Source organism: Salvelinus namaycush, unplaced genomic scaffold (genome assembly GCF_016432855.1).
Source record: "Salvelinus namaycush isolate Seneca unplaced genomic scaffold, SaNama_1.0 Scaffold13, whole genome shotgun sequence".
NCBI classification, from domain to species: Eukaryota; Metazoa; Chordata; class Actinopteri; order Salmoniformes; family Salmonidae; genus Salvelinus; species Salvelinus namaycush.
Genome location: NW_024058008.1, coordinates 88,540 through 111,048, shown reverse-complemented (window position 1 = coordinate 111,048; position 22,509 = coordinate 88,540). Strand labels below are relative to the sequence as shown.

Here is a 22,509-nt window from a genome sequence, read left to right as displayed (position 1 = left end):
GCCTTGGTCAGGGAGATGACTAAGAACCAGATGGTCACTGACAGCTTCCCTACAGTGGAGCATGGTGGTGGCAGGGACTGGGGAAAGATGAACGGAGCAAAGTACAGAGATCCTTGATGAAAACCTGCTCCAGAGCGCTCAGGGCCTCTGACTGGGGCGAGGTTCACCTTCCAACAAGACAACGACCCTAAGTACACAGCCAAGACAACACAGCAGTGGCTTCGGGACAAGTCTCTGAATGTCCTTGAGTGTCCCGGCCAGAGCCCGGACTTGAACCTGATCTAACATCTCTGGAGAGACCTGAACATGGTTCAGCGAAGCTCCCCATCCAACCTGACAGAGCTTGAGAGGATCTGCAGAGAAGAATGGGAGAAACTCCCCAAATACAGGTGTGCCAAGCTTGTAGCGTCATACCCAAGAAGACTCAAGGCTGTAATCACTGACAAAGGTGCTTCAAAGTGAGTAAAGGGTCTGAATACTTATGTAAATGTGATATTTAAGATTATTTTTAATTATTTTGTAAAAATTAATAAAAAAACTTTTTGCCTTGTCATTATGTGGTATTGTGTGTAGATTGATGAGGGGGAAACAGCTATTTAATCCATTTTAGAACAAGGCTGTAACATAACAAAATGTGGAAAAAGTCAAGGGGTCTGAATACTTTCCCGAATGCCCTGTATATTAGTGGGGGGTCTGTAATGCATTATGCAAGTCTTACATTTTACACACTAGATGATGCACAGTTAAATGAACAAAACGTTTGTTTATTTGCAATGTATTCATGGAGAATACTGTATCAATGTCACAGCCCTACCAAAATGGCACTGAATACCACTGGCCTTAAAGTCCTTTGAATAAAGTATGACCTCAATGATCAGACGACACGTTTTCGTATCAACGTTGCTTTTTAAGGCGGAGGAATACTTGGCATTGATTAAGGCGGAGGAATACTTGGCATTGATTAGGCCCTACGACATCCTGACTAGTCAATAAGGCACGTTTTCAACTCAACTTTCAAGGCAGAATATGAATGATTTCAGTGGCAGTGAATACGGCCTATGACAGTCATACAATTTGCATCTAGCCAAAAATGCTGGGCATTGGCTTCGGTTTCTGTTCTATTTTAAAGAATAACTTCAAATTATCCTGGGAGGGTGTCCCCTCCGCATCGTTTAGTTCTAACTGGTGTCCATGCTTTCCACTGTGCTGGAGCGTGTGTCTCCCTGGATGCTCTCTAAGATGGAGGCCATCTCTGCGTTGGTGCGTATCTGGTTGGCGAAGTCGGCCATGGCAGGGCTCTTCTCCACCTCGCTGATAGAGAGCAAGGCTGCCACGGCCCTCATCGCTGAACGACGCAGCTCCTCCTGCTTCTCAAACTCCTGCTTCACTGACCCCGCCTTCACCTGCGACGACGATAGAAGAAGCAAATATTGTGTAATCACGCTCATCTTTTATTGGCGATGTTAACGTAAATACTGTGAGCTCAAAGTGTTGGGACAGTGACACGTCATTTGTTTCTGTACTCCAGCACTTTTGATTTGAAATGATACAATGATTTGTGTCATTTTGGAGTCACTTTTTTTTATTGTAAATAAGAATAGAATGTCTCTAAACACTTCTACATTAATGTGGATGGCTACCATGGTTACGGATAACCCATGAATGAATCGTGAATAATGATGAGTGAGAAAGTTACAGACAAACAAATATCGTACCCCCAAGACATGCTAACCTCTTACCATTACAATAACGGGGGGGGAGGTTAGCAGACCTTACGGATAATTTTATGTGTGGGGTACACAGATGAGGTAGTCATTCAAATATCATGTTAAACACTATTGTACACAGAGCTATGTGTTCGCAGCACTAAACTAACAGGTTCAATTAACTAACGGGATGTAACTATGTGTTCGCAGCACTAAACTAACAGGTTCAATTAACTAACGGGATGTAACTATGTGTTCGCAGCACTAAACTAACAGGTTAAATTAACTAATGGGTTGTAACTATGTGTTTGCAGCTCTAAACTAAAAGGTTAGATTTACTAACGGTTTGTAACTATAGTGCCTTCAGAATGTATTCACACCTCTTGAATTTTTCCTAATTTTGTTGTGTTATAGCCTACATTTAAAATGAATTAAATTGTGATTTTGTGTCACTGGCCTACACACAATAAATACCCCATAATGACAAAGTGGAATGACGTTTTTTGACATTTCTACAAATTAACAAAAAATAGAACGCTGAAATGTCTTGAGTCAAAACCCGCCCGCTTTTAATTATTATTTTTATTAACTTTTTTTACCCCCAATTTCGTGGTATCCAATTGGTAGTTACAGTCTTGTCTCATCGCTGCAACTCCCGTACGGACTCGGGAGAGGCGAAGGTCGAGAGCCATGCAGCCTCCGAAACACGACCCAACCAAGCCGCACTGCTTCTTGACACAATGCCCACTTAACCCGGAAGCCAGACACACCAATATGTCACATCGTACACATCGTACACCTGGCGACCGTGTCAGCGTGCACTGCGCTCGGCCCGCCACAGGAGTCGCTAGTGCGCGATGGGACAAGAACTTCCCTGCCGGCCAAACCCTCCCCTAACCCAGACGACGCTGGGCCAATTGTGCGCCGCCCCATGGATCTCCTGGTCGCGGCCGGCTGCGACAGAGCCTGGACTCGAACCCAGAATCTCTAGTGACACAGCTAGCACTGCCTTAGACCACTGCGCCACTCGGGTAGGCCCTCGCTTTTAATTATTTGAGGCTTGTGTGGACTGCCATGTCATAAGTCTCCTTACCTTAGTGGTGCAGGTAACCCTGAGAGGTTCGATCAGTCTGTCCAGTCTCTGGACCACAGCATTGGGACACAGAGAGCAGAGTCTGGCCAGCATGATGAATGTTAACATCTGGGGGGGACAGGCAGGAAGACATTTTAGAGAAATAAGATGGGAGAGACATTCTATCTGTGTTCAATGCCGAACGTGCATAAAAATGGAGGAATTCAGTTTGAGCACTAGCCACAGAATTTGGAGCGACATGGTTCAATGTGCCTTTTCAAAACAGCACAATCTACTTGTTCATGTTTTCAAATTGCCACCGTCTTGGAGTTAGAATTGGGGTCATATATACAATGCTAATGCCGATACAAAACAAGAGTAATGGAGAACACTGTACAATACGGAGAACTTAGCAAATGAGGCGGTAAGTACATCTTTATGCACCTCAGGCATTGGTTGACAAATCTCTCATTGCATCAAAGTTGGTCTCTCGTAACAAAACGGAGTTCTGGGTGATTTAAGATTTAGATTTAACCTCCCACAACTTTTCTGACAGACAGCGTGGCCCTCCCCGGGTCCCTAACAACGCACTGCTCTCATCGAAAACCATTGCGTTGGCTGTGTAAGCATAATTTGTCCAGTTTAAGAGTGCCCCAACACACTAGTACCATGTTTTAGGCATTGCAAAGGCCTTGAGGACGTTTGTTTGCGTGCAGTCTTACTCTGATGTCGTAGTGGTCTTTAAGGCCTTCTTCTACGCGGTCGAGGAACTCGAAGATGTCCAAGCAGTCCAGACAGCTGTCCAGTAAGGTATACATGCACTCAAACGCTGCCTTTCTCACATCCAGACCATCGTCCACTGTGTGCTTGAACGGACCCATCTCCACCTGACATAGACAGAGTGTTACCATCCTCTCGTTTTGCAGCATACACATATTCAACACATAGTCAATACAGGGGATTTATACAAATGCATACAAGTATTCACCCCCCTTGGCATTTTTCCTATTTTGTTGCCATACAACCTGGAATTAAAATAGATTTTTTGGGGGGGTTTGTATCATTTGATTTACACAACATGCCTACCACTTTGAAGATACAAATATATTTTCTTGTGAAACAAGCAAGAAATAAGACAAAAAAAACGGAATTGAGCGTGCATAACTATTCACCCCTCAAGTCAATACTTTGTAGAGCCACCTTTTGCAGCAATTACAGCTGGGGTATGTCTCTATAAGCTTGGCACATCTAGCCACTGGGATTTTTGCCCATTCTTCAAGTCAAAATTGCTCCAGCTCTTTCAAGTTGGATGGGTTCCGCTGGTGTACAGCAATCGTTAATTCATACCAGAGATTCTCAATTGGATTGAGGTCTGGGCTTTGACTAGGCCATTCCAAGACATGTAAATGTTTCCCCTTAAACCACTTGTGTGTTGCTTTAGCAGCTTAGGGTCATTTTCCTGCTGGAAGGTGAACATCCGTACCAGTCTCAAATCTCTGGAAGACGAACAGATTTCCCTCAAGAATTTCCCTGTATTTAGCACCATCCACCATTCCTTAATAACCTCTTGACACTAGGGGGGCGCCATTTCGACTTTGTAAAAATTCGTTCCCAAATTAAACTGCCTCGTACTCAATTCTTGCTCGTACAATATGCATATTATTATTACTATTGGATAGAAAACACTCTCTAGTTTCTAAAACCGTTTGAATTATTTCTCTGAGTGAAACAGAACTCATTCTGCAGCACATTTCCTGTCAGGGAGTGAGATTTCAGAAATCGAGGTCCCTGTTCTGAGGTCAGTTTATAAGTCCCCATGTAAGCCATCGGGCTACATGCACTGCATACGCCTTCCTCTAGATGTCAGTAAGCGGGGAGAATTTGAATGGAGTGGATTGCGCAATCTGGGGCCCTATATAAGACCGTGGAACGGAAGTACCGTTCTTTTCAACGGGGCGCCTGGCGCAGCAGGGACATCACAATGGCCTCCTGCAAAGCTTTCGTTTTAGCAGTTCTATATCTCCGGTCATGTTTTTATTCGTTATAGTTGTTAAAGACATCATAAGGTAGTTAATTTAAACCGACTTATAGCAGTTTATATCAGTTTATTGCGATTTTCCTGGATTTCTTTGTGATGCGCTTTCACGAGTTGGACACCTCTCCAGTGGGTGGCTATCGTTAGCTGCTATTTCCACATGAGAAGAGGACATCTTTCAACCAAAAGACGATTGTTCTGGAGAAAGGACACCTTGCCCAAGATTCTGATGGAAGCTCGGCAAATAGTAAGCAATCTTTATGTTGTTAATTCGTATTTATGTTGACAAATGTCAAATAATAATTCCGCCATGAATTTCGGTGCGGTCTCGCTTTAGCGCACGCTGTATGCTGAAGTAACGTTAATTTTTAAAATGTAACACAGCGATTGCATTAAGAACTAATTTGTCTTTCATTTGCTGTCCAACTTGTATTTTTTAGTCAAGTTTATGAATAGTTTTCGATTAGAATAGGTGCCTCTCCAAGATGGCGCCGGACAGATTGCTTGAAGTTTTGGCCACTAATCACATTGTATAACCACGATTTGTGCCGCTAAATATGCACATTTTCGAACAAACTCTATATGCATTGTGTAATATGATGTTATAGGACTGTCATCTGAAGAATTCTGAGAAGGTTAGTGAAAAAATTAATATATTTTGGTGGTTTATACGTTATCGCTATTTTTGGCTTGAATCAATGCTGTTGTGATGTTTGCTATTGTGGTAAGCTAATATAACGCTATATTGTGTTTTCGCTGTAAAACACTTAGAAAATCTGAAATATTGGCTGGATTCACAAGATCTGTGTCTTTCATTTGCTGTACGCTGTGTATTTTTAAGAAATGTTTTATGATGAGTAATTAGGTAATACACGATGGTCTCTGTAGTTATTCTAGTCGCTTTGGTGAGAGTTGTGATGGTGGCTGCAATGGTAAACTATGATTTATACCTGAAATATGCACATTTTTCTAACAAAACATATGCTATACAATAAATATGTTATCAGACTGTCATCTGATGAAGTTGTTTCTTGGTTAGTGGCTATTTATATCTTTATTTGGTCGAATTTGTGATAGCTACTGATGCAGTAAAAAAATGGTGGAGTAAGAAAAGTGGTGTCTTTTGCTAACGTGGTTAGCTAATAGATTTACATATTGTGTCTTCCCTGTAAAACATTTTAAAAATCAGAAATGATGGCTGGATTCACAAGATGTGTATCTTTCATCTGGTGTCTTGGACTTGTGATTTAATGATATTTAGATGCTGGTATTTACTTGTGACGCTATGCTAGGCTATGCTAGTCAGCTTTTTTACTGATGGGGGTGCTCCCGGATCCGGGTTTGGGAGGAATTAGAGGTTAAATTCTGACCAGTTTCCCAGTCCCTGCCAATGAAAAACATCCCCACAGCATGATGCTGCCACCACCATGCTTCACTGTGGGGATGGTGTTCTAGGGGTGATGAGTGGTGTTGGGTTTGTGCCAGACATAGCGTTTTCCTTGAGTTCCTTCTTCCATATGTTTGGGGCATCTCCCACATGCCTTTTGGCTAACACCAAACGTGTTTGTTTATTTTTTTCTTTAAGCAATGGCCTTTTTCTGGCCACTCTTCCGTAAAGCCCAGCTCTGTGGAGTGTACGGCTTAAAGTGGTCCTATGGACAGATACTCCAATCTCTGCTGTGGAGCTTTGCAGCTCCTTCAGGGTTATCTTTGGTCTCTTTGTTGCATCTGATTAATGCCCTCCTTGCCTGGTCCGTGAGTTTTGGTGGGCGGCCCTCTCTTGGCAGGTTTGTTGTGGTGCCATATTCTTTCTATTTTTTAATAATGGATTTAATGGTGCTCCATGGGATGTTCAAAGTTTCTGATATTTTTTTAGAACCCAACCCCGATCTGTACTTCTCCAAGAACATTGTCCCTGACCTGTTTGGAGAGCTCCTTGGTGGTGCCCCTTGCTTGGTGGTGTTGCAGACTCTGGGGCCTTTCAGCACAGGTGTGTATATATACTGAGATCATGTTTTTTTTTTTTTTTATGTTTAACCTTTATTTAACTAGGCAAGTCAGTTAAGAACAAATACTTATTTAAAATGACAGCCTAGGAACAGTGGGTTAACTGGCTAGTTCAGGGGCAGAACGACAGAGTTTTACCATGTCAGCTCAGGGATTCGATCTAGCAACCTTTTGGTTACTTACCCAACGCTCTAACCACTAGGCTACCTGCTGCCCCAAATGTGACACTTAAATAAAGTCCACCTGTGTGCAATCTAACTAATTATGTGACTTCTGAAGGTAATTGGTTGCACCAGATCTTATTTAGGGGCTTCATACGTTCACGCAGATGAGCAGGGACACTGGGCATCTTTCTTTTGGTGGTTTTCAGAGTCAGTAGAAAGGCCTCTTTAGTGTCCTAAATTTTCATAACTGTGACCTTAATTGCCTACCATCTGTAAGCTGTTAGTGTATTAACGACCATTCCACAGGTGCATGTTCGTTAATTGTTTATGCTTCATTGAATAAGCATGGGAAACAGTGTTTAAACCCTTTACAATGAAGATCTACGAAACTATTTGGATTTTTACGAATTATCTTTGAAAGACAGGGTCCTGAAAAAAGGACGTTTATTTTTATGCTGAGTTTAGTAACATGTTTTCACAAGGAAACATATTTCATTAAACTGTTGACAGTCCCTCTACGTGCTCAATAAAGGAATGAAGGAGAGAGAGGATGAGATGGAAACGCACGGTGGTCTGATATTCTGTAATGTGTCAGCCTATTAATTATGAAAATATAAAATATGCCCTATTACAAGGCTATTCAAAATACAAATTCACTATAACTGTAGCCCCACTCTGAATAAGTTTAATTTAGGCTAGATCAATTATGTACCAAAGATATCTTAAATCTGTATTTTTTACTGTTTTTCGGCCATGTGTAACATGCAGTAGGCTATTGTGATGGACATTGTTATGTTTGTGCTTTTCTAATAACCAATGTCTGTGTTCATGTATGTGACTGATTGAACAAATCCTCACTATCAGTATCTGCAATTTGACAGTACGCCCAGAAACTTGTTTAGAGAAAGGGATCTCTCAGTTTTAAGGTCTCAGCTTAGAGAGAAGAAGCCTCGTGAGGTATTGGTCTGTCACATGCATGACCCAGTATTGGTAGTCACATGCATGACCCAGTATTGGTCTGCCACATGAATGAAGCAAACATTAATTATGAATAATCATGCAAATATAACTCGTCAGTATATAAGGGAACTAACGGGACTGCCCCGTTAGAGCTCACTTTCATGCATCTAAGTTTGACCTCTCCAGCTCGCTGACAATAAACAGTGATTTATGTAAGATTGACTTCGAGTGTCCCTGTGTAAGAATTTCCAAAACACTATGTATTGTATAATGGCACAATCATTATTTCAATTCAGTTTTTTTTTTCTGGCTTGGGCTCCTATATAGGCCTATACATAAACTCTAATATGCATATGGTGGTTTTGAATGAATCATGATCTTAGAAAGCAGCTGTCCATTTCATTGTGTTAAGGCTTTGTAACAACATCCACAACGACCACGTTTCCCCACTCAGTTTCAACCTGCTGTTGAACTACTTTCTTCACGTGTATCGATCACAGGGGTAGGCCACACGATCACAGGGGTAGGCCACACGATCACAGGGGTAGGCCACACGATCACAGGGGTAGGCCACACGATCACAGGGGTAGGCCACACGATCACAGGGGTAGGCCACACGATCACAGGGGTAGGCCACACGATCACAGGGGTAGGCCACACGATCACAGGGGTAGGCCACACGATCACAGGGGTAGGCCACACGATCACAGGGGTAGGCCACACGATCACAGTGAAATGAGTTTTAAAAGCAGGATACTGTTTTGATGATAAGTGTTTTTGATGTGATTTTCCATCTCATTTGCATTGATGTCAGAGTGGTTAGAGGGACAATAGAGCCCTGACTACCAGGCAGTTAGCGACCCGATGACCGTTAACGAGTTGGGTCCTACTAACGCTCATCCAGAGTGTATAAGAGGAGACTACAGTGACTTGCGGTTATGACACATGACATCAGGTGTGGCGGTAATACGGTCACGGCAACAGCCCTAGTCCTTCTTGATTTGTTTATTGTTGTAGAGGTTAGGTGATATTGAGGCTAGCAGGCCACACACACACACACACACACACACACACACACACACACACACACACACACACACACACACACACACACACACACACACACACACACACACACACAGTACCTCTCTGATAAGGTCCTTCCTGATCTGTGTCTCGTTGTAGAGGCTAGGCAGTACTGAGGCTAGCAGACCGCGGATCAGAGAAGGTTTGTTGTGGGCCGCTGAGTTGAACATCACCAAGGCCACACGACGCACATTCGGGTCTTTGTCCTGCAGAGTCTTCAGGAAGTCACCTGGCATAGAGAACAGGGCGATGATCATTAAGAACCAAATGGAAGAAATCGAACTGAAACTGGGAGGCAAACACTCATTTTTTCCCGTTGTAATTGATTATTTCTTTCTCCATTGTCCCATTACTTGAATGAATACAACCCTGGACATTTTAGCATGTTGTGGGTGCATTTTAAATGACACCGCATTTCTCCATACAGTTCACTATTTTTAACCAGATGTGGCTTTAACCCAAAGAAGTGCACTACGGTTGAATAAGGCTGTCATATAACCAGTGTAAAAAAAAAAAAATGTATATGTTGAGTCACTTTGACATCTTACCTATGCATCCTTTGAGTAGTGAATCTATAGGTACAGGCTGATCAACGATGGTGAACTTAACAGCGGTGACCACAGTACTGCGGGCCACAGGAGACCCTGAGGAAAGCTGTTGTTTGAGCCTGGGCAGGAGCTGAGCCGGGTTGACCATGGTGAGTTTCCCCAGACACTCCGCCACCACATTCCTCGTCCCCTCTTCGGCACACTCGCGGTTCTTAAAGAGAAGAGCCCAGATATCCTCGACGTGGGCCAACAAGCTCTCCGCCGAGCAGGCGCTGATCACCTCTTTGAGGCTGTGTAACAGCAGGTACCTTCTCTTAGGCTGGCTATCTATCTCCTTCAGCATAAAAGGAAGGTACTCCTCCAGGTTGCCCACACAGATGTTCCCCAGAGCACAGGAAGCGGCTGACTTGACTTCCTCGTTGGGAGAGGAGAAGGCCTCCAGGATCACGGTCTTTAGCTCCTTCTGACCCCCCAGGTTCATGGTACGCCCCACCTCCCCCAGACACAGGAAGGACAGGATTCTGACAGACTCGGAACACTTGGGGTTCTTGACTTCCTGGATGAAGCTGGTGACCATTCCGGATGCTTCTTTAGGGCACACGGAGGATAGAGCAGCTACACACCTGGCCAAACATGAGACAATATAAAACAGAAAAAATAAAAACCTAATTTTGTGTTTCCCATGCCTCTACAGGACACTATAGGTATATCACTTATATCTATCCTCTTTATCTGTCCACTTAATCAATCAATCAATCAATCAATCAATCAATCAATCAATCGAACAAACCACTACTCCTACCTGGCCACAGAGTAGTAAGACTGTCTGTGCATGGGTGTGGGGTCTGTAGCCTTCCCTGAGCCGTGGAAAGGACCGGTGAGAGCTTTCAAGAGGTCGTTGTATCCCATGTTCCCAGCCTTAGTGACAACCAGGGCCTTGAAGAACTCCAAGATGGCCGACAGAGCCCCTCCTTGTAGCAACGGGGAATGAACCAGATGAAACACACCAGGTAAGACGGTGTTCCCGATCTTGGACAGGGAGGAGGGGCACACCTTAGCTATACAGGTGAGAAGCATCACCGCCACCTGGGATATGTGCATGTCGTTCTCCTCGATCAGGGCAGGTAGCTCGTTGAGCACAGCCTCGATCATGGGCGGCTTCAGGCTGTCGCTGTAGTTCATAACTATCATGTTGAGGGCAGTCAGTGTGCTCAGCTTGAGGGCGCGCTGGTTCTTCCTGAGGAAGGAGCCTAGGATGGGGATGCCCTCAGTGAGTAAAGGTCGGAGGTCGATCCTGAGGGGCGATGTGGCGATGAGAGTCAGGGTCTTCACCGCTGTCAGCCTGTTATGGAGAAGAATTGGACTACTTTGAAACAGAGATAGCCCTCAATGATGCAACACATGTTGTCACAGAAGCCATTATTGAAGAGATACAAAGATGAACCCTCCAACTCTCTGGATAAGATTGTTGTCATGGAGATACTTTTTGTCTTATCCCCCAAATATACACATAAACCCACAGGGAGATTGGAGGAGAGAGTCAGCCACAGTGCAGGTTAGGGGGTTGAGTGTCTTGCTCAATGGCACAAGATGGTATTGGGATACTGATGCCAGTAACTGTCTTGTTGCCGGCTCACTTCCCACCCTACACCAGATTTGTTTTACAGTTGGAGCAGGGATGTGTACCTGCAACACACTAGGCTACCTACCTGGTGATCTCGTTCTTCAGTCTCTCCAGGAAGATCTGCAGTGTCGGCTGGAGGTCACCACCCAGCTGGTCTCCTAGGTGACACACGATGTGACCCATACAGGAAATGGCCCTCTCCTTCACTTCCTGGTCAATGTCTGCAGCCTTCAGCCTCTTCAGAGTGGCAGAGAACACATCCTTCACGTAGGGCTTGACGTCAAAGGCGGGTAGTTTGTCTAGAGTAGAATAGATACTTTTATTTGGAACGGAATGTCTTATTCTACCTTTCATCCCAACCCCAGAAACACAATGATCTGACACCAGTAGACAGTTCAGTCCCCACTATTTCATCCTCCTGGCCCAGGACTTGAACCAGCAACCTTTTGATTACTGATCCACCTCTCTAACCTCTGGGCTACAGTACCTACCTCCTAACGGGCGTATGATCTTGACCATCTGCTGAGTGACCAGCAGGGCCTCGGAGGTGATCTTATAGAAGGGGTCCTCCACACACTGCACCACCGGAGGCAGAATAACCTTCATGTGAGGCTGGAAAATGGCAGGAGGATGGCTGCACAGGAGGACGTTGAGGAAAGAGAGGGCATCGATCTTCATGTTGGACGAGGTAGACTTGTCTGTAAGGGAGTGGACTATACCTGAAAAGAGAGATGCCAGAGAAAAGGTGAATATGAATATCAAGATGACTTTTTTGACATTGTAACAATAACCATTCCAACATTATTTCCTTTTAAGTTGTAGTACTATACTATTAGGGACAGGAGTTTCTGACCACGTGGTTAGAATGGGAAATAGTCCTGGTCCTTCGAGTAACTACAGAGAAGAAATTAACACTTGTTGTAGCCTATAACTACAGTAGGCCCTGAGTTTTTCCTGGCCAGGTCACATGATCGATACCCTCCTCTTTCCTAAATGTCCTCCTGCCGTTTTCCAGCCTCACATGAAGGTTATTCTGCCTCCGGTGGTGCAGTGTGTGGAGGACCCCTTCTATAAGATCACCTCCGAGGCCCTGCTGGTCACTCAGCAGATGATCAAGATCATTTTAAATGTTATGTAGCTCTGTTATTGAGCTGTTCTTATCTATTATTGTCCTGTAATCTGTCATGATTTTTGTTTATTGTGGACCCCAGGAAGAGTAGCTGCTGCTTTTGCACCAGCCAATGGGGATCCTAATAAAATCCTATTTGGAAAAACTACTGGCCCCAGAAATGAACAAAGGAATGTAGTAATTTAAATAAGAAGCTGTGGGTAAGTGAATGTGTGAGTGAAGTTACCAGGGATGAGAGCTGGTATGTGAGGGTGTGAGTGAAGTTACCAGGGATGAGAGCTGGTATGTGAGGGTGTGAGTGAAGTTACCAGGGATGAGAGCTGGTATGTGAGTGAGATTACCAGGGATGAGAGATGGTATGTGAGTGAGATTACCAGGGATGAGAGATGGTATGTGAGGGTGTGAGTGAGGTTACCAGGGATGAGACCCGGTATGTGAGGGTGTGAGTGAGGTTACCAGGGATGAGAGCTGGTATGTGAGGGTGTGAGTGAGGTTACCAGGGATGAGAGCTGGTATGTGAGGGTGAGTGAGGTTATCAGGGATGAGAGCTGGTATGTGAGGGTGTGAGTGAGGTTACCAGGGATGAGAGCTGGTATGTGAGGGTGTGAGTGAGGTTACCAGGGATGAGAGCTGGTATGTGAGGGTGAGTGAGGTTATCAGGGATGAGAGATCGTATGTGAGCTGGTATGTGAGAGTGTGAGTGAGGTTACCAGGGATGAGAGATCGTATGTGAGGGTGAGTGAGGTTATCAGGGATGAGAGATCGTATGTGAGCTGGTATGTGAGATTATGAGTGAGGTTACCAGGGATGAGAGCTGGTATGTGAGGGTGTGAGTGAGGTTACCAGGGATGAGAGCTGGTATGTGAGGGTGAGTGAGGTTATCAGGGATGAGAGATCGTATGTGAGCTGGTATGTGAGTGAGATTACCAGGGATGAGAGATGGTATGTGAGGGTGTGAGTGAGGTTACCAGGGATGAGAGCTGGTATGTGAGTGAGATTACCAGGGATGAGAGATGGTATGTGAGTGAGATTACCAGGGATGAGAGATGGTATGTGAGGGTGTGAGTGAGGTTACCAGGGATGAGAGCTGGTATGTGAGTGAGATTACCAGGGATGAGAGATGGTATGTGAGGGTGTGAGTGAGGTTACCAGGGATGAGAGCTGGTATGTGAGTGAGATTACCAGGGATGAGAGATGGTATGTGAGGGTGTGAGTGAGATTACCAGGGATGAGAGCTGGTATGTGAGGGTGTGAGTGAGGTTACCAGGGATGAGAGCTGGTATGTGAGTGAGATTACCAGGGATCAGAGATGGTATGTGTTTTCCCAGGGCTCCTGGCAGTACGTTGGCCAGCTCTGTCAGCAAACTGAAACAGCCCTGTCTAGACTTCATGCTCTTCTCCTTCAGCTGCTTGTGGAGAGCCTTCACTACTGTGGGGACCTGAGAAACAACAAATAAAGCACTGAGAAACACCTCAAACGAATGAAAGCTCACAAAAAAACATACTGAAATATGTCTCCTAATTCACCTTGTGATCTCTGTATTGTGATATACACAATATTGTATTACTGTATGCCCTGCTGCGGTCTTGGATGAGGACCCACTTTAAAAGGCATTTTATCCCCATGAGACTAACGTGGTTGAATAATGGTTAGAAAAACAACTACAAAAACAACAACAAAAAGCAAAACAAATGACCTGTTTCTTGAGCAGAGTGATGGCTGGGTCTTCTTTGACTCCAGGCTCTGCTGCTGTGGTGATGGGGCCCTGAGAAGGCCTGGTCTGTTTGAGTAAGGCAACGAAGGCTACAAAGATGTCTGTCTTGACGTTCTCCTCCCTCTCTTTAAACCGAGCCAGCAGGGTTGGAGCTACTGACCCATACAGCTCCACGAGCAGGTCTCTCCTGGTGCTGATCACAGCCTCCAGACACTTCACAGACGACCTCCGTACCTTCCAGCTCATGTCGTCATCGTCACTGTACTCGTCATCTGACTCTGCAAGGGAAAAGAACATTGACTTTGTTCCACTGTCCATACATGCATACCATATTACAATTAATGTCCAATAGATTGCATTTCAATTCCCTTACCCTAACCCTTACCCCAAACCTGACCCTGACCCTAACTCTAACCTGACCCTAACTCTAACCACAAACCTGACCCTAACCCCTAACCTGACCCTAACTCTAACCTGACCCTAACTCTAACCTGACCCTAACTCTAACCCCAAACCCGACCCTAACCCCTAACCTGACCCTAACTCTAACCCCAAACCTGACCCTAACCCCAAACCTGACCCTAATCCCAAACCTGACCCTGACCCTAACTCAAAATCTGACCCTGACCCTAACTCTATTTAATAATTGCATATCAGCATAGTTGCTGTTGATAGGTTTGTTGATAGTTTGAGTACCTTGGTCCTCATCCTCTCCGTCCTCTGTGTCCATGGACTCATCCCTGTCCTCATCCCCGTCCTCATCCACATCATAGTTGTAGTTGGGGTCATAGGTGATGTACCTCAGACACAGCTTGATCACCGTGGATATATGAGGGGACATCTCCTTGGGGCATCTTATATAGAAATAACAGATCAAGTATTGAACTTATTTAGTAGTTATGGGTCTGTTTTTCATCTGTGTCCAATCTTGTTTGAGCACTGGGCTCTGGTCAGCGAGTAATGGGTGGAATAAATCACAAGAGAAACGTCAAGAAGAGAGGGAGATTCACTAGAGAGTTTTTTTTACCTGCGGACGAAGGCTTCAAAGGCCTGGAAGCAGTACTCCCTGAGTTCATCATCCTCCACACTGCAGAACGTCATCACCATGGGGATGATCTTCTCTAGGTGCTCACCTGGAACAGGAGCAATACCACAACCACTTACCAGACTGTCCAATACAATGCTGCTCTCTGGTGACTAAAAGTTCATCAATCTCTATTTGCAACCACGGGACAGATATCAAGATGGTTTAGTAAAAACAATGACTTGGATGTCATTTCATTTCCAGAACTCAAATAAAAAACTATACATTCAACAATCAAGCTTAAAGAAACTGATCCTCAGCCCACCTCACCCTACCCTCTACCCTGTTGAACATCACCTCACCCTACCCTCTACCCTGTTGAACAGCACCTCACCCTACCCTCTACCCTGTTGAACAGCACCTCATCCTACCCTGTTGAACAGCACCTCACCCTACCCTCTACCCTGTTGAACAGCACCTCACCCTACCCTGTACCCTGTTGAACAGCACCTCACCCTACCCTCTACCCTGTTGAACAGCACCTCATCCTACCCTGTTGAACAGCACCTCACCCTACCCTCGACCCTGTTGAACAGCACCTCACCCTACCCTGTACCCTGTTGAACAGCACCTCACCCTACCCTCTACCCTGTTGAACAGCACCTCATCCTACCCTGTTGAACAGCACCTCACCCTACCCTCTACCCTGTTGAACAGCACCTCACCCTACCCTGTACCCTGTTGAACAGCACCTCACCCTACCCTCTACCCTGTTGAACAGCACCTCATCCTACCCTGTTGAACAGCACCTCACCCTACCCTCTACCCTGTTGAACAGCACCTCACCCTACCCTGTACCCTGTTGAACAGCACCTCACCCTACCCTCTACCCTGTTGAACAGCACCTCATCCTACCCTCTACCCTGTTGAACAGCACCTCACCCTACCCGATCCTGCCTGTTGAACAGCACCTCACCCTACCCTCTCCTGCCTGTTGAACATCACCCCACCCTACCCGATCCTGCCTGTTGAACATCACCCCATCCTACCCTCTACCCTGTTGAACATCACCTCACCCTACCCGATCCTGCCTCACCGACTCGATGCCCTCTCCTGCCTGTTGAACAGCACCTCACCCCATGCTAAGGCTAGCTAGCTGCCTCACCGACTCCATGCCCTTTCCTGCCTGTTGAACATCACCTCACCCCATGCTAAGGCTAGCTAGCTGCCTCACCGACTCCATGCCCTCTCCTGCCTGTTGAACATCACCTCACCCCATGCTAAGGCTAGCTAGCTGCCTCACCGACTCCATGCCCTCTCCTGCCTGTTGAACATCACCTCACCCCATGCTAAGGCTAGCTAGCTGCCTCACCGACTCGATGCCCTCCCTGGCGGCTGACGGTGGCCAGACACTGGATGTAGGTGCGTGTGGTGGAGGTCTGCTGTCCTCGGCCTAGCTCAGCCAGCAGGTGCTCAGTGAGCTGGGTGAAGAGAGTCGTGCTGCAGCTGGGCACCAGGTGACCCAGGGCCATGATAGCCCTCTTCCTCACAGCCATACGGGGGCTGGTCAGCTGGGGGAGCAGGCTGGTCAGGATGGAGGCATGGAAGCTGATCAACGTACCACTCAACCTATAAGGTTGAACAGAGAGGGTACAGGATCAGATTTGAGTCAACAACATTATGTAACATTCTTTCAAATATCTGAGCTGTGCTTGATTTCTCAAGTACAATGGAACCAATGGCATAGTCCCAAAACTCTAAATGTAATTAAAAACACTTCAATACTAGAATTGACCTGTATTTGACCCAGATCTGTATAGGATAATTACTGGTCATTATGGAGTCTTCTGCTTAAAAAAATCCTGTTTTATAACACTCTAGAAAAGCAGTACTTACCTTCCCAACATGTCCGACAGGATGTCCAAGGCCTCTAGCTGAACAGAAACATCCTCCTGTTTCCCCATGGCTCCTATCAGCTGAGATGTGATCTTCTTACACATGTTGGCAGTCAGGCTCTGACCTGGTCATTCAAAGCAAAAAGAGGAATTCTAGAACTGTATAGTTTTCTGCGTTCAGATTCTCTACCCTTCTACTGAAGTGTGCACATGTAGGCTACACTACCTGGCCCAATCCCAAATGGACCACTAAGCCCTAAAACCTAAGGTTTAAGGGTGCATTTCGGGATTGGGCACCTGTCATGGATTTAACAATGGTGAACACTTCCTCCAGTCATTGCTTTCACCAATCCAATTCGCTACATGGTTAGCTGACATAATATAATAAACTCTCAATGTACAGTTTCCATTTCAGAGTTCCTCCAAGGAGGAGAACCATACTGTGGTGTAGCTTGTACAACAACAACAAAAAGAGACTGATACCTGCGGAGCATGGAGGCAGCTCAGCGATGACTGTCTTCAGACCCATACTGGAGATGTCTCTGAGTTGTTCCTTGTCTGACATCATGTTAGAGCAGAGAATATCCACCATGATCTCCACCTGGTACTCTTTCACCTTGCTCACCAAGGGACCCAGACTGCAGCAGAGACACACAAATTATTACCCAACTAACTGTTAAAAAAATAAATAAAAATATGTTATATCTGCAAGTGCTCCTTGACAAAGACTTAACTATCAACATGTCGATGACTTTAACAAAAATCTGAAATACCTTGTGACACACAGGAGATTTTATTTCACCTTTATTTAAACTAAGCAAGTCAGTTAAAGAACGAATTCTTATTTACAATGACGGCCAAACCCCAACCCGGATGACACTGGGCCAATTGTGCGCCACCCCATCACGGCCAGTTGTGATACAGCCTGGAATCGAACCAGGGTCTGTAGTGACACCTCTAGCACTGAGATGCAGTGCCTTAGACCGCTGCGCCACTCAGAAGCCCGAGTGGTGATGCCTTGTGTATTTTAACACTTTACAAACAGAATGGTTATTATAAAGAGAGACATGCCAGCATTAGCCTACCACTTGACAGCCAGATTCTGCACCTCTCCATTCTTATCTTCCAGTAGCTTCAGAAGCATGGTGACCACCTTCTTCTCGCTGTCTTCATCCAACTTGATAGAATCCTTCTGAAGCTCCATCATCAGGTCATTGGTGGCCATGAAGCTGGAGGAAAAGATGAGTCGAACATGACCGTTATTCTAGTAATAAAGTTATCTTTTGTATTGTAATGTATTTTAGACAGTATTACTATATTATTATTATTATTATTATTTTACCTTTATTTAACTAGGCAAGTCAGTTAAGAACAAATTCTTATTTACAATGACGGCCTAGGAACAGTGGGTTAACTGCCTTGTTCAGGGGCAGAACGACAGATTTGTACCTTGTCAGCTCGGGGATTCGATCTTGCAACATTTTGGTTACTAGTCCAATTATGGCCATGAACGTGGAGGAAATGAGTCCACTATCTGTTTTGGATCTCACAAAATGAACAATATACAGTATATATACAGTTGAAGTCGGAAGTTTACATACACCTTAGCCAAATACATTTAAACTCAGTTTTTCACAATTCCTGACATTTAATCCTAGTAAAAATTCCCTGTCTTAGGTCAGTTAGGATCTCCACTTTATTTTAAGAATGTGAAATGTCAGAATAATAGTAGAGAGAATGATTTAATTCAGGTTTTATTTCTTTCATCACATTCCCAGTGGATCAGAAGTTTACATATACTCAATTAGTATTACATAGCATTGCCTTTAAATTTTTTAACTTGGGTCAAACGTTTTGGGTAGCCTTCCACAAGCTTTCCACAATAAGTTGGGTGAATTTTGGCCCAAATCCGTCCTGGCAGAGCTAGCTTTTTCAGTTCTGCCCACACATTTTCTATAGGATTGAGGTCAGGGCTTTGTGATGGCCACTCCAACACCTTGACTTTGTTGTCCTTAAGCCATTTTGACAACTTTGGAAGTATGCTTGGGGTCAATATCCATTTGGAAGACCCATTTGCGACCAAGCATTAACTTCCTGATTGATGTCTTGAGATGTGGCTTCAATATATCAAAAACATTTCTTCCTCATGATGCCATCTATTTAGGTGAAGTGCACCACTCCCTCCTGCACCCCCACAACATGATGGTCATTATGGCCAAACAGTTAAATTTTTGTTTCATCAGACCAGAGGATATTTCTCCAAAAAGTACGATCTTTGTCCCCATGTGCAGTTGCAAACCGTAGTCTGGCTTTTTTATGGCGGTTTTGGAGCAGTGGCTTCTTCCTTGCTGAGCGGCCTTTCAGGTTATGTCGATATAGGACTTGTTTTACTGTGGATATAGATTATTTTGTACCTGTTTCCTCCAGCATCTTCACAAGGCCCTTTGCTGTTGTTCTGGGATTGATTTGCACTTTTCGCACCAAAGTACGTTCATCTCTAGGAGACAGAACGCGTCTCCTTCCTGAGCAGTATGACGGCTGCGTGGTCCCATGGTGTTTATACTTGCATACTATTGTTTGTACAAATGAACGTGGCACCTTCAGGCATTTGGAAATTGCTCCCAAGGATGAACCAGACTTGTGGAGGTCTACAATTTCTTCTGAGGTCTTGGCTGATTTCTTTTGATTTTCCCATGATGTCAAGCAAAGAGGCACTGAGTTTGAAGGTAGGCCTTGAAATACATCCACAGGTACACCTCCAATTGACTCAACTGATGTCAATTAGCCTATCAGAAGCTTCTAAAGCCATGACATCATTTTTCGGGAATTTTCCAAGCTGTTTAAAGGCACAGTCAATTTAGTGTATGTCAACTTCTGACCCACTGGAATTTTGATACAGTGACTTATAAGTGAGATAATCTGTCTGTAAACAATTGTTGGAAAAATGACTTGTGTCATGCACGAAGTAGATGTCCTAACCGACTTGCCAAAACTATAGTTTGATAACAAGAAATTTGTGGAGTGGTTGAAAAACGAGTTTTAATGACTCCAACCTAAGTGTATGTAAACTTCTGACTTCAACTGTATATTCTATTCTACCTCTTATTTTCATGGCTCTCCCTATAACACCTGTCATTCAATTATCATAATTATTATTGTTGGACCAACTTTAGTGAAAGGAGTAAGAATTTATTTTATCATAACCTTGACGTTATTATTGTTATGCATTTAATTTGTAATAATAGCCTAATCTACACTAAGCATATCATTTGAATAGGTGAGATACGTTATAGGCCAGTTTTAAAGTCATTAGTAATAAACGTAGGCAAAAATACTTAGTGGCAGACTGACACACACAAAAAATGACAGTCATTGTTGATAGCGTACATTATTACTGTCATCCCACACGCAAACATGCATTGCAAATCACTCGGTCTTCTTACCGAAAGTCTTTGTCAGTAGATGTCATTTTCTCCAACAGATTGGAGATATGGTAGGAGATATTCGACATCTTGACAACCAATTACAGTTAATTTATATATGATAAAAGTTGAATGAATAACTTTGAAAGAGTGTAGCAGAAGTTTCAGCCGGAGAACATGGCGAGAGACAGGGTGGCAATAGTGACGAGCTAACTTTGGACAAGAACAAACTGGGAAACATGACACTTTCAGGGTTCGTTATAAATAGGCACGACCGTGTTATGAGTGAGTCGAGAATGAATTCGTAGTTTATACTGACACCTGGTGGAACCAATCAGGAACCAGCGCACGGAAAGGTTTTTCTTCCTTAAGTTGTACATTTTCTCGAAATCTAATGGCACAATCTATATTCGAGCCAGTGTCTTAAGTAGTTGAACATGTTATTACTCCAACCTCATGAAAGTGACAAACTGACACGTTTTCATTTTCGTCAAAAACAACTTTATATCGAAAGACGCGCGGTTCGTAGCGAGACGACCGTTAGACCCGATGACTTGATTCTACGCATGAGTTTAGCTAGCCAACGTCGCTACGCAACCCAGTCTCTCGTTATTAGTACATAAAAACATTGTGCTAATTTGTAAATATAGTACATAATTAATGAGCGACTGGGTTGCGCCATGACATCGCCTACAAGTGTGATCGGAGAAGCAGTTCAATTCAATGGCCTTTATTGGCATGGGAAGCATATGTTACATTTCCAAAGCTAGTAAAATAGATAATAACAATAAGTTTCAAAAGAATAGAGACATTTAAAATGTCATATTATGGCTATGTACAGTGTTATAACAATGTGCAAATAGTTGAAGTAGAAACGTTTATGCCTATCTTCATATTGTACTGTCTTTGGTACTGTCTTTGAGCTGGATCCTATCCAAATTAAGACTTCCGGTTTTTCAGATTTTTACCTTCAAAAATAAAAGTCCACAGTAAACGCTATGTGTATGATAGGAATTAATCCATCTGGGCATCATGCTTAAGACATAACAGACCGCGTCAATACAGATCAAAGGTCGCAGTCATATCAAATCAGTCAAGGTACAGTTAGTAGTAGACTAAGTATAGCTAGATACAGTTTTACAGGGCAATGGAATTAAGATAATAAACGACCCGTTCAAATCAAATCAACGACACTCAGTCAACTATAGTAATTAGAGGCTGGCTATCAAATCGTATTAGTCACATGCGCCGAATACAACAGGAGTAGTAGACCTTACAGTGAAATGCTGAATACAACAGGTGTAGTAGACCTTACAGTGAAATGCTGAATAAAACAGGTGTAGTAGACCTTACAGTGAAATGCTGAATACAACAGGTGTAGTAGACCTTACAGGGAAATGCTGAATACAACAGGTGTAGTAGACCTTACAGTGAAATGCTGAATACAACAGGTGTAGTAGACCTTACAGTGAAATGCTGAACACAACAGGTGTAGTAGACCATACAGTGAAATGCTGAATACAACAGGTGTAGTAGACCTTACAGTGAAATACTGAATACAACAGGTGTAGTAGACCTTACAGTGAAATGCTGAATACAACAGGTGTAGTAGACCTTACAGTGAAATGCTGAATACAACAGGTGTAGTAGACCTTACAGTGAAATGCTTACTGACGAGCCCTTAACCAACAATGCATTTAAAAAAAAAATACGGATAAGAAATAAAAGGGACAAGTAAAGAAAGAGCAGCAGTAAAATAACAATAGCGAGACTATATACAGGGGGGTACAGAGTCAATGTGCAGGGGCGCTGGTTATTTGAGGTAATATATAGGTAAAGTTATTAAAGTGACTATGCACAGATGATAACAACAGAGAGTAGCAGCTGTGTAAAAGACGGGGTTGGGGGGCAATGCAAATAGTCTGGGTGGCCATTTGACTAGATGTCACAGCAGCGTTCATAGTTCATTGATGAGGAACTTGACTCACGATGATGTCGTCATAAGAGCTGTCCACGGTGTTGATGACGGAAACCTATATGCGCTGTACAGGAGATACAGGAGATAAGGAGATAAGGCGCTGTACAGGAGATACAGGAGATAAGGCGCTGTACAGGAGATACA

At 44.1% G+C, this 22,509-nt stretch overlaps 1 protein-coding gene across 2 annotated transcripts; it reads right to left on the bottom strand.

The window, feature by feature from the left end:
* Positions 1-754: 754 nt before the first annotated feature.
* On the bottom strand, positions 755-20,547 carry cand2 (cullin-associated and neddylation-dissociated 2 (putative)). 2 transcript variants are annotated; one of them, XM_038982789.1, is made up of 17 exons: positions 20,409-20,547; positions 18,051-18,194; positions 17,449-17,603; positions 16,967-17,090; positions 16,443-16,699; positions 15,074-15,179; positions 14,743-14,900; positions 14,029-14,324; positions 13,629-13,770; positions 11,674-11,921; positions 11,288-11,475; positions 10,381-10,920; positions 9,579-10,201; positions 9,090-9,259; positions 3,501-3,665; positions 2,800-2,907; positions 755-1,403 (listed from the first exon to the last, which is right to left on the bottom strand). In XM_038982789.1, exons 1-17 carry the CDS (start codon positions 20,474-20,476, stop codon positions 1,179-1,181), a joined length of 3,717 nt encoding a protein of 1,238 aa, XP_038838717.1. In that variant the 5' UTR covers positions 20,477-20,547; the 3' UTR covers positions 755-1,178. The 2 variants fall into 2 exon arrangements, with proteins under 2 accessions (XP_038838717.1, XP_038838716.1); XM_038982788.1 differs by having other exon boundaries at positions 11,288-11,501; positions 11,694-11,921.
* Positions 20,548-22,509: the final 1,962 nt, after the last annotated feature.